This window comes from Alternaria incomplexa (assembly GCF_024043165.1).
Source record: "Alternaria incomplexa strain BMP 0042 chromosome Unknown scaffold_9, whole genome shotgun sequence".
Lineage (NCBI taxonomy): Eukaryota > Fungi > Ascomycota > Dothideomycetes > Pleosporales > Pleosporaceae > Alternaria > Alternaria incomplexa.
Window position 1 is genome coordinate 1,463,133 of NW_026249858.1, and position 11,841 is coordinate 1,474,973.

At 54.1% G+C, this 11,841-nt stretch overlaps 5 protein-coding genes across 5 annotated transcripts; all 5 read left to right on the forward strand.

The window, feature by feature from the left end:
• Positions 1-74: 74 nt before the first annotated feature.
• Positions 75-1,105, forward strand: J4E90_006846 (uncharacterized protein; the record flags this gene model as incomplete). Its single annotated transcript, XM_051436388.1, has 2 exons — positions 75-129; positions 222-1,105. 2 exons carry the CDS (start codon positions 75-77, stop codon positions 1,103-1,105), a joined length of 939 nt encoding a protein of 312 aa, XP_051290182.1.
• Positions 1,106-4,603: 3,498 nt separating this feature from the next.
• On the forward strand, positions 4,604-5,978 carry J4E90_006847 (uncharacterized protein; the record flags this gene model as incomplete). Its single annotated transcript, XM_051436389.1, has 3 exons — positions 4,604-4,742; positions 4,793-5,100; positions 5,358-5,978. 3 exons carry the CDS (start codon positions 4,604-4,606, stop codon positions 5,976-5,978), a joined length of 1,068 nt encoding a protein of 355 aa, XP_051290183.1.
• A 780-nt stretch (positions 5,979-6,758) lies between these two features.
• J4E90_006848 (uncharacterized protein) lies at positions 6,759-7,883 on the forward strand (the record flags this gene model as incomplete). The annotated part of the gene is made up of 2 exons (XM_051436390.1): positions 6,759-7,061; positions 7,188-7,883. The coding sequence occupies 2 exons, from the start codon at positions 6,759-6,761 to the stop codon at positions 7,881-7,883; spliced, it is 999 nt and encodes a 332-aa protein (XP_051290184.1).
• Positions 7,884-8,138: 255 nt separating this feature from the next.
• J4E90_006849 (uncharacterized protein) lies at positions 8,139-9,121 on the forward strand (the record flags this gene model as incomplete). Its single annotated transcript, XM_051436391.1, has 2 exons — positions 8,139-8,146; positions 8,218-9,121. The coding sequence occupies 2 exons, from the start codon at positions 8,139-8,141 to the stop codon at positions 9,119-9,121; spliced, it is 912 nt and encodes a 303-aa protein (XP_051290185.1).
• A 607-nt stretch (positions 9,122-9,728) lies between these two features.
• On the forward strand, positions 9,729-11,267 carry J4E90_006850 (uncharacterized protein; the record flags this gene model as incomplete). The annotated part of the gene is made up of 4 exons (XM_051436392.1): positions 9,729-9,770; positions 9,892-9,960; positions 10,031-10,795; positions 10,860-11,267. 4 exons carry the CDS (start codon positions 9,729-9,731, stop codon positions 11,265-11,267), a joined length of 1,284 nt encoding a protein of 427 aa, XP_051290186.1.
• Between the last annotated feature and the right edge of the window lie 574 nt (positions 11,268-11,841).

Below are 11,841 nucleotides of genomic sequence, written 5' to 3' on the forward strand. Positions count from 1 at the left end.
CCACCGCTAGTCCTGCACGCTTCCAGTCCGACGACCCCGATAGCACAGAACCTGCCTGGAAAACACCGCGCACCATGCCTATGGAGAAGTACCAGTTTATGAGCAATGTCTGGAGGGATGGCATCTTTGGTATGTCTCACGTAGGCGTAGATAGGCAGACTTGGCCTATAACCACTGCTCAAACAGCCCAACCTCTCCATCAAAAGCTGACAACCACCCAGACAACAAAGTCGTCTTCTGCACCGGCGGCGCCGGTACAATCTGCTCCGCCCAAGTCCGCGCCATGGTCGCCCTCGGCGCAAACGCCTGCATAATCGGGCGCAACGTGGAGAAAACCGAAAACATGGCCAAAGACATCGCAACCGCGCGCCCCGGCGCCCGCGTCCTCGGCATCGGCGCCATCGACGTGCGCAAACCCGAACTGCTGCAAGAAGCCGCCGACCGCTGCGCTCGCGAACTCGGGAGCCTGGATTTCGTCATCGCAGGCGCAGCCGGCAATTTCCTCGCGACCATCGACCAGATCAGTCCGAATGCGATGAAGAGCGTTATCGATATCGATGTGTTGGGGAGTTATAATACGGTTAAAGCGACGCTGCCGTATCTTAAGGAGTCGGCGGGGAGGTATAGGACGGATGGGACGACGCTGCCGGCTAATGGGACGGGTGGGCGTATTATCTTTGTGAGCGCTACACTGCATTACACTGGCACACCGATGCAATCCCACGTCTCGGTCGCGAAAGCAGGTGTAGACGCCATGGCCATGTCTGTCGCTATTGAGCAAGGCCCCCGGGGCATCACATCTAACATCATTGCTCCTGGACCTATTGCTGAGACTGAGGGTATGGCGAGGCTGTCGAAGTCGGATGCTAAGAGTAAGGTTGCTAAGGCCGTGCCGTCTGGTCGCTTTGGAGCTGTCAAGGAGATTGCCGATGCGACTATCTATCTGTTCTCGGATGCGGGTAACTTTGTTAACGGCGAGACGCTTGTTGTGGATGGTGGCGCGTGGCATACCGCGGGCTTTGCGGGTGGGTTCGAGTATCCTGATTTCATGCTTAGTGGGGAGAGTGTTACGGGGGTTAAGGGCGGGAAGAAGAGTAAGTTGTAGAGAGGAGATGTAGAGACTGGCAGACGTGGAATTTGAAGAACGATTTTGCGGGCTACGAGGACGCTGAATTTATGAGTTGTACCTTCTGACGCTGCCGTGGAGGCATCCAACAGATCCCTTGCTTAAAGTCGTGTCCATCTAACGGCGATGTATCTATCAGAGCGTCTCTTGGTAACGTATACAGCCCTTTCAGAACGAGCGTCTTCGTCAAGTAAAGTAGTGAGACTGGCACATCTCACATCAAGTTGCAGTTCAAGCGTATGTGACCCGGCCATGTATTGCATTGCGTTCCCTTGATTATTCTCGTTCACGTATAACTGTTGAGGTCTACAATGACGAGATTCGCACCGTGAGTAACTTGGTAAAACGTCCCTGGACGCATCCTTTGCGCCTGTCATTCCTCGAAGTCATCTACACCAGTGTCATGTACATGGAAGCTTTCGGAGCAGCAACAGAAGCTTGAATGAGAGCCCCGCTCATCAGCAGCGTATCTGAAGATGAGGATGTACTTGGTCTCCGCGGGTTCGTAGACTGACGCAATAGAAGGGTATGTATGCGTCTGAGTATAATGTATGATGCAATATATGCATGATAGCAGATGATGTATACGTCTGTTCCGAGGAGTGCTAGGTATAATTCAGAGAGTACGTGGCACAATGTATACATCTATGTTGTATGTAAGACATCACCTACAAAGGCAAACCTCTCTGTCAGCGTTCGGTGCCAAACAGTTACATTCCTACCCAGAGCTTCAGCCATTTCAACATTTTCCTGAAAACAAACATGTATACCACGCCTGTTCACAGTCGTTGTGATGCTGGACCAGGCTGACACTGAGGTGTGCAGGCACGCTCGGGCAGCACTAAGTATCCCAGCTGTTGTATAGCGCGCGGCCCACTCCATACCTCGGAGCACTATAACACCGGGAATCGAAATCGAATCTCAACGACTTTTGGACCAGGTTCGATAGCTCAAAACGGAATGAACCTTGTGTCAAGGCTGTAGTGGCTGAGCAAAAGCAAAAAGTATCATCGAGAGAGATCATCAGGTATCGGTGCTGCAATCTCACCAAACGTTGAGAGACTTGTCCAAGGACCTACCTCCGCGTCCAGCTTGGTCGTAAAGGCGGACGGACGAATATAGCAGTCAATCTCTCAGTAAGCATCGCGCCCCAACATCCACGCATCAGATCGTCGACTAGGTGTATTTTGAGTCTGAGATCATCGACCCTGAGCGGGAACTCATCTCGTCGTCAGCACATCAAAGAAAATCTCACACTTCCCCACGGATCAACATGCCAGCACATCGATCCTACCCAGTGATGCCAGCCGCACATCAAGGCATCCACGAATAAAACCCACTCGTTACCAACTTTGGTCCCGCGGAATGACGAAATGGGTTGCAGTACCAGGTTTGGAGCGAGTGAACATCTTCATCTGCGCCCCTTGACGAGCCGCACACGCCAGGCCTGCGCTCCAGTTTTAATACAAAATGCGCAGCAACGGCTTACCCTGCTCCCCTGTCGATCGCACTATCGATACCCAGGGGTGCTCCTTCTGGACTGGGCTGGTGGTGGCTGGCCATGCATGCGTCATAGCCCTTTTTCAGGAGACAGACGCGAGCGCGCGGTGCCCGGTTAGCGAAATTGAGCGTTTAGGTTTGGCGTGTTTTGGGACTGGCGTGGGCTAAGACGCGTGGTCAAGCGGTGGCTTGCGGGTGCTTGGCCGGCATCTTCGCTGCGGTGGGTAGGGCCGTCGTTGTGTTTGGCTAAAGGTCGGCGCGCGTGTTTGTGTGGTTACTGTGGTGTTGGGCAATTCTCGGAGGGTTTAGGCTGAAGTGGAGGGTTCGTAAAAGAGATGAGGAGAGATAGGGTGAGTGAGCTTCCGAGGGGGAAGCGACTTCATGTTGATTGAAGATGCAGGCGTGCAGACTGGTTGTCGGGTTTTCGAGGTGCCGTTGACTGACACGTTTCGATTCGCGGGCGCGTCGCCGTGCTCTTCGCGCGCCGCTTGAGTGGTGAGGGAGTGATGAGGCTTAACGCCGTTGCTAGACGACGGCGTGAGGGCGCCGGCGCTTTTTGTCATGCGCGCCCAAGCGCCTTGCGCATTTCATGGGATGGCAAGCCTCAACTTGGTTTTGGAAGGTCGCACAGGTAGAGGCATGAATTCTGCAGGTTGTACTCAGGGTGCGGGTGGGAGGTACACGGAGGGGATAGCCTTTCTTGTACCCTGGACTATAGCAGAGCGGCCAGTAAGCAGGGCTGCAGGTACAACAGGTACATAGCGCGGACACCTGCTTATGTTGTTTACTGCAGGCTGCAGGTAGCGATGATGTCGCTGCAGGTTGGGTTGGGTGTAAGCGACAGGGAGGCGTCCGATACGACGCCACCGAGGTGTTTAGTATGCCCTGTGCCAGAGGATCAGCATGCATCAAAAGACAAAACATGCAGCAGGTCCCGCGCTGTGCACCCAACCATTACATTCTCTCTCTTTTCTCTTCATACACTCGTTATCGAAAGTGCGCTTATACATTCGTTTGTGTGGTGTTTGGTACAGATCAGAGTAGTGTCGACTGCCCAGGACGGTCGCTTTATCGATTATCGCGAGACATATCAGTTCCGGGAAAGGGTCCGCGTTAGTAACACTGGACACGGGAGCACCAAGACGGCTTTGCGAATCACCGACGGCTTGTGTGTCGTGTCCGCTGCGTTATCGCGATCGAAAGAGTCGTGATCTGCGAGGTGTCTGAGGTAGAGCACGTCATGCCCACGAGATAGGCCGAGTGCTTCACGTTTGACCACACGACTCCATCGTCGAGTTTCAGCACCCACAGCCATCCCACGACCCCGGCGGAGCACCCAGGGCGCCAACCAAAAACCCAGAGTTGGCAGTGCAGGGAGTACCGCGGTTCGAGTCAGACCTAGTGCCAGTGCGGAAGAGGCGGAAGAGGCTACTCTTGAACTAACGGCCAAAGCGGGAGAGATCAGTTAGCCAGAAAGTGCTCCATTCACCAGCACAGACCTCACTTAGCGCTGGTAAGTCCTGCAGCTCCACCAGCTCCCATCCTCAACAGCCGCATCGCCATCAACCTCTTCCCTCTCCACACCAGCTGTGCTACCGGCGACACCCGTCCGACAATACATCACGGGCAGCGATGCTGACGATAGTGTGAAGCATACCAGCAACACCTCGCGCCCACTCCCAGTAGCCGATCCCACCGAGCCGGCGCTTTTCTGCCAGCGACAGGCCCGTACCACCTCACACCACTTCCACCCATCGACCCCACTTGGAATCCTCTCGAGGCCCTCCCAACCTCCATCACCAGCTTCATCGCCCGTTCACGACGTCGGAGGCGTTCAATCGCTGTTCCAAGTCCCCATCGCCCCAAGCGCCCATTCACTACCGAGGGACAAACAGCATTGTCAAGACCTTCGCACAAAGACCGCGCCTATACAAGCGACCTCGATCTCTCCACCCACAACCTCACACATCCATCACCATGGAGCATAGATTCGCCTCGACGCTGCTGGGCTTCCTCGCCTTTTTCGTTCTGCTATCGTCCATCCAGCGCGCAAATGCACAGGGCTTTACGCAATCATATTGCTCCAGTCTAAACACGGGTAGCGATGATGATGTCTGTAAGTGACATGTCAATCCTATCTCCACGATCCACAACTAACGTCTTCAGACACATGGCCATACCAGTCCAACGGCAACTGCACCAACCACTGCAAGGAGGAAGGTACCTATGCCTTTGCCGTTCTAAAATACACCGACTGCTGGTGCTCCAACTACGCTCCCGGGGAGACGGCCGATATCAGCGACTGCCAGAAGGACTGCCCTGGCTTCCCGGCCGAAAAGTGCGGCGACAAGGACAACAACCTGTTCATGTATATCCAAATGGACGGCAAGGTATCCGGCACCATCGGAGGCTCGCAACCCACGTCCTCCGCCGAGCCTTCGAAGACCAAAGACAAACCTACAGAAGCCCCGACTGTTAGTATTCCCCCTCCTCTCTCGCGCGCGTCTTTCTTGTCTTTCATCTCTCTTGGCTTTCTTGATTTCTATGCGTACTCTATCGTGCGACCGGTGTTTGACTTCGTGGTAGTCTGCTCCGGCTCCGCCACCAGTCACTGTGACGCCTGACCCGGAGACTGTCATCTCTCTGGTCACTACGGCACCGTCTTCTACTTCTTCTTCTACTGTATTTGCTCTCAATCCTGTCTGTAGCACATAGCTAACGCATCAAGCAGACCGAAAAGCCATCTGCGACTCAATCCGAAGCCGACGATGAACCGACCTCAGCCATGGCACCTGTCACAACGCCAACCGTCTTGACCGAAAGTGGTCGTGTCGTTACCAGAACAGTCGTCTTCACTCCGACCGCGGCTGCCTCCGAGGAAACCAGTCATGACAGCGGCCCCAACGTCGGAGCCATCGCCGGTGGTGTTGCTGGCGGTGTCATCGCTCTGCTAGCCATCGTAGGTGGTGTACTGTTCGTCCTCTGGCGGAGGAAGAGGCAGCAAGACGAGCAAAACGGCGGACATGACGGTGGTTCCGCTGGGATCTCGCGCAATGTGAGCACCATGAGCAGAGCCGGCCTGCTAGGAGGACGTAGCGAAAAGTCACCGACCCAGCTTGTTACAAACTTCGGTTCGCAACGAAGCCGCCACGACGAGGAATCGATCACGCCCGTTACACCGTCGAGCCGCCGATTAAGTCAACCCATCCTAGTCGACTCGCGACTCAACCCAACCGCTGTTTTGACCTTCCATGGCGCGAACGCCAGCCGGGAAAGTCTTGGAAGTATCGACGACAGCCGAGACTACGGACGACAATTGAACGTGCGAAACCCGGATCCGAACGTCAACTAGGGGAAGAGCTTGAACCACCATCTGCGGACTCGATAATGGGTGCGACTACATCACGACCCGGAAAAACTCCGTACATTCACAGAGCACACCTACCATCAAAAAAGTTGGATGTCACCACCGCGCTACGACTGACGAACCTACAACATCATATCCAAAATAACCAGGCGTAATCCATAGCACCGACGCACGGCCGTCTAGTTTGTTTCATTACTGTCTTTGGGGGCTCCACGCCACACATCTACTCGAGACACTCCTGTCCGGTTCGATCACATCATTAATGGGCGCCAGCATCTGTGTACACTATTTCTCCTTCTTCGCTGGATCTCTGTTATGCGGCAATGTATATACTTATTTAGGGGGTGTGGGAGAAGAACAACATCAGAAAGGCCTCACGGCACTCGGCAGAAAAGGGACACACCTTGCCACACCTAATGGGTCACACCGTCATGGTGTATGGGGATGGCGGAGTCGCAACAGGGATTTGCTGGTAGATTAGTTTTGTTGGAAGAGATGGGACTGCTACGCGTACGTGAATGCGAGTAGCTGCATCACCACTCGATACTTGAATTTAGAAATTACTTGTCAATTTGTGTTTTAGGATTTTCGTTCCTGCTGTTCATTTGTCAACGGCGATCCGAATCATCAACCCTGGCCTTATTGCGTCCCGCCAAGGCGCTAACAAAGGAGACACCCAGCACGACCTGTCGCATCTTACACGTTCAACTCAAAGTCAATCTCATCAACCCATTACTTCTCACCATTGCCCTCTCAAACCTCAGGATGGATAAACTTCCAACAGAAGTCCTCGCCGAGATCGTCGAGTTGCTCCGCGATGACCGCAAGGATCTTTGGAGCATCAGTTACACGAACAAAAAGCTGCATGCGATTGCCAACGATATCATATACTCCCGTTATAAGCTTTACTATCAGGAAACGTCGCCGTTCATCCGAGCGCTTGCATCGAATCCCAATCTCCAGCGGTGCGTTCAACACATCAAGTGGAACAGTCCCATCCATGATGAAGGTGCCTTCGAGTTCCCCCGTTGGATCACGGAAGCCGAGTTCGATCAAATCAAGGAGAAAGTGGGATTTCCCTTCCCTGCAACGTGGCCACGACATGCTACCTTCCTCACTGGGAAACTGGTGGAGGTGAATAACTGGATGCGTCTTCGTACAGAAAGCGACCTGTATCTCAGTACGTTCATGTAGTTTACGCCGAACGTCAAGGAGCTTTGCATCTCCACGAAGCAGTGGGAATATGAAGGCATGTGGTTCAAGCAATCGCTGATCGGTAAAATTGGCACAAACCTACAAAAGGTGATACTCGATGGCGGAGCGACCGTTGTAAACCTCCTTCCGCTTTTTCTGCTGCCGAAGATGAAAACGCTGCTCATTGACTGTCTACTGCAATCCCCCCTACACGAGGACGCCGAGTTGGAAGCCATCAACCTCGTTTGGGCACGACTAGAAAAAGAAGGATCGAATCTGGAGCATTTGGAAATCTCTCACACTGCCACCGACATGCTCGATCTCGCCCGCTTGCTGAAAAGCCTCAAAAACCTCAGAGTAATCGACTACAAGCCCGGCTGCGGCGGGGGTTCGGTCAAGAAGAACAACAGAGACGTACAAACGCTCTTCGAAGCCATCGGAAACCACTGTGCGTCGCTCAATAACATGGCCATCGACGACGACCGTCTAGTGATGAACCCAGGCGCGCTTGAACAACTGCGCGGCTTGGAGAACGTGGAGACATTCCAGATGCACACGCCCGTCTTCTACGAAAACTCCATTGCCGTTCTGTTACCAAGGAATCCCTCGCCGAGTCGCTACAACGAAACCTCGGGAACCTGCCCACGCATCTCAAAAACCTGCACATCTCAACCAAGACGGGTTATCACGACGTGACGGAAACCTGCTTCGATGTCTTGCTCACCCTGGGCTCTGCTATAAAAACTCTCCTCCCTCATCTCGGAACCATTACGTTCTTTGGCTGGCACCCGCAACTAGGCACTTTCCCGTGCCAGACCCGCATCGCTGCCCTCCAGTCTGCGTTTGCGCAGGTAGGGGTAAAGATTGTATCGGAACATGATACCATGGGCGACTCTGAACGTTGGTACACTAAAACGCGCGTTGGTGCTTCGAGCAAGATTGAAGAAGACTATGTCTGGGTGCATCTTCTGGAGGACTTTGAGGGTGAAAGGGAGAACCCGTGGGTGGCACGGTTTGGGAGCTCGTATAGGGGGGATGAGTTGAATGGCGATGTATGGGATAGTGATGAGGAAGAGGAAGGGGGAGATGATGATGAGGAAGAGGTAGATGGTGATGATGATGGGGATGATGACAATGGGGACGGGGAAGACAGCAATGGGGACGAGTGGGAAGATGAAGAGGATGACGACGAGACTCCTAATCCCAGTGCGGGTGGCCGACCACTGAATATGCAAGATATCATGGAGGAAATGGGCATTCTTGCGGCTCAGGGACGAATGCCGGGTATGCCTGGTATGCAGCCAACAGACGACGATAATGAGGGGGATGGAGATGATGGAGAAGAAGGCTCGAACACTGAATTTGGCCCCGGCCGCCCGCTTACCATGCAGGATATGGAGAATGAGATGAGGATCATGATGGGTCAGGGACTGATCTTGAATTTGCCTGGTATGCCTGGTTATAGACCGGAGGGCGGGGATGAGGAACATGAGGAAGAAGATAATGATGAAGATGGAGAAGAAGGGTCGAACGATAGCGATGCCGAGCAAAATGAAGACGACTCGCACAACAACAACGACGACAACGACGATCCGCCACCAGCCCTGAAACCCCTACCCAGCGCTAGCCACCTGACCCTACAAGAAATCGAGGAAAAGATGAGAACAATGATGGCTCAGGAGCGCATGTTCAAGTTACCTAGTATGCCTCATTTCAACCCGGAAGATCAGTATGACAGTGAGGAGGAGGAAGATGAGTATGACGAGGAAAACGAGGCGGAAGAGTCTGATAACGATGACGACAATGATGACGATGCGCCGCCAGCCTCGCATCCTCAACCTAGCGGAGGTCGCCCGTTGACGAGGCAGGATATCGAGGATGAGATTAGCATCTTGCGGGGAGGGGGCCGCCAAGAGGGATGTGAGTTGATGTGATGGCGATGATGGATTGAGGGATCGGTGGATTGGAAGGTTGAGTAAGGGATGTGGGGTTTTGGGGAGAGAAAGGATGTATCGCTTTCTTTGTATATGGGAGTAGGATATTAGGTAGCATGCGAGGACGTATGTATTCAGCAACGCGGAGTTGGTTGAGGTTAATAAGTGTAGTTGAATGCAGGCTTGTTGCGCCCCTCACTACTGCGAGGATAGCTTTGTTTTTGCTTTTTCAATACAGACTGCTGATTCTCTTTCTGCGTACATGCTGCTCAGCATGCATCACAAGAATACTACCGAAGTAGCCTATTCCACGATTTTACGGTGCCACTATTTTCAACATATCCATGATATGTCCGCTGAGGCAGATGAAAAAGTATAGAAATGATGTCGCGACAAAAGCGACAGCATCAGATTTGGTGCACTTGACTGCGTGGATACCCAAATCACGCAGATCCCTGTGAGGCTCAACTGCACACGCGCCACGCGTTCTTAGGCCCACGTACCCTGAATCTCGACCGCAACACCGACCCCGTCCACGTTCCCCAAACCTGGGACCAGACCTCACCTTCTATTCCACTGCAATCGCACAGTTTCTCGGTTGCCCATCATGAGCAAAATGTGGGAGGTGGATCCGGAGACGCGGAGTAAGGTACGTTGCGCCTTCCACAGCTGAAGGAGGGGGGCGTTAGGGGTCAATTGCGGCGTGAAGGCAGCACAGGTGATGAGTCGAGCATGCGCATATGACAGAGGCTGATCGATTCCGTACGCAGTTACTTGAGATACAAAAGACGAACGACAACAACAAGTGCGTCGACTGCAATGCGCCGAGTCCGCAATGGGTATGCAACCGCCCTTCCTCCACCTGCGCACGCGATCACCGCCTACACCTACTAAGATGAACTGTCCTAGGCCTCGCCCAAGCTCGGTATTTTCATGTGCCTCTCCTGCTCGGGTGTGCACCGCGGTCTGGGTGTGCACATCTCCTTCATCCGCAGTATCACCATGGACGCCTTCAAGGGCTCGGAACTCGTGCGCATGGCTGCCGGCGGCAACAAGCCCTTCCAAGACTTCTTCAACACACATCCATCGAATACGAAAGACGGACGCACATTCGAGGCCTCATCCATATCAGAGCGATACGACTCGGAAGCGGGCGACGAGTGGAAGGAGAGACTCAGCTGTAAGGTCGAGGACAGGGAGTTCGACAAGGCAAATCTACCCAAGCGGTTACCCAAAAAGGACAATGTATCTACAGCCGGTATGGGCGCGCCCTTGAGCGGACGCGCCAGCGCAGCCGGAAGCCGAAGCCAGACACCCCTCGGAAAGACACGAAGCAACGACGCAGGTTTCCAGCGCTCGGGTTCCCCCGCCCTCGGCACCAACGCCATGTCTAGCCAGAAAGTGAAGAACGAAGCCTACTTCGCTAAGATGGGCCAGGAGAACGCCAACAGACCCGACGGCGTTGCGCCGAACCAGGGCGGAAAATACGGCGGCTTCGGCAGCGAGCCAGATGCGTGGAAGAAGGACGATGAGCCCGGTGCGCCTCCTGCGCTGGACGACTTCCAGAAAGACCCTGTTGCGGCGCTTACCAAGGGCTTTGGCTGGCTAGGCGCAAGCGTGAGTAAAGTAGGCAAAACGGGGTATGAAGGCTGGGTGAAGCCTGGTATGGCAAAGGTACATCTTCCATCCTCCCAAGAACCCTATAACCCACAACAACGACTAACACATCATGCTACAGCTCGCAGAAGCAGACCTCGCAACCCAAGCCCGCACCACAGCCGGCACCCTCGGCCAAACCCTCCAATCCGGCGTCGCAAACGCAAACACGCAATTCTCGCGCTTCGTCGAAGGAGGCGACTCTGCACATCCTTCTTCTTCTTCCTCTTCTCGGGCCCCGTTGTCGGGTCAGCGCGAACCTGAACGTAAAGACTTTTGGGAGAGCTTTGGTGCGGCGCCAGCGGGGCCGGCGAAGGATAAACAGGACTTTTGGGATGAGTTTGGGAGTGCGGGGGATGCTAGGGCGGCTGGGGGCATGGCTGGGAAGAAGCCGAGTGGGATTGGGACGAGTGCTATGAAGAAGGGGGGTGCTGGTGGGGGGATGGGTGGTGGAGGGGCGAAGAAGGATGATGAGTGGGGGGAGTGGTGAGAGAGGGTTTGAGGGAGGCGTGAGGCGTTTGGGCGTTGGATACGCGGGTGTGGGTTGGGTTGGTATGGTTGGTGGTTAGACAAAGAATGGGAAGTATTGCTATCGGTTTGTGAGGAGTGCTTCATCTTTGGGCTTTGCATGTGGCTTCACTTCGATCGATGGATTTCGACAAGGTCCCCGCTCCAGGTTCAGGTACGCTTTTACACTATACTCATCTTTCATCTGAGTTCACTAGACTTACTTCATGTAGGGTTCCTGTCGAGCGTACCTGGTTCGCTCCTTCCTTGTGATCGCTGTCGAAACCGCACTTTCCCAACAGCCACTCTCACCGTTTTCATGCCTTCCTCCGCCGCGATCTCATCTCATCGAGGCACCTCCAAAACAATCGATACCGCTCAATTGCTTATCCCTAGGGACCGAAGAAGACTTCTGGGATGGGATGACACCATGGACTTGTCGCTGCCGTATTTGACAGAGGTTCTTCCCTCATCAGTGCAGCATTCTGGCCTGTCTTGCTATAGCGTTTGGCGCGACTGCCTTCCTTGCTAACTTCCTGCCCAGTTCAACCGTCCGC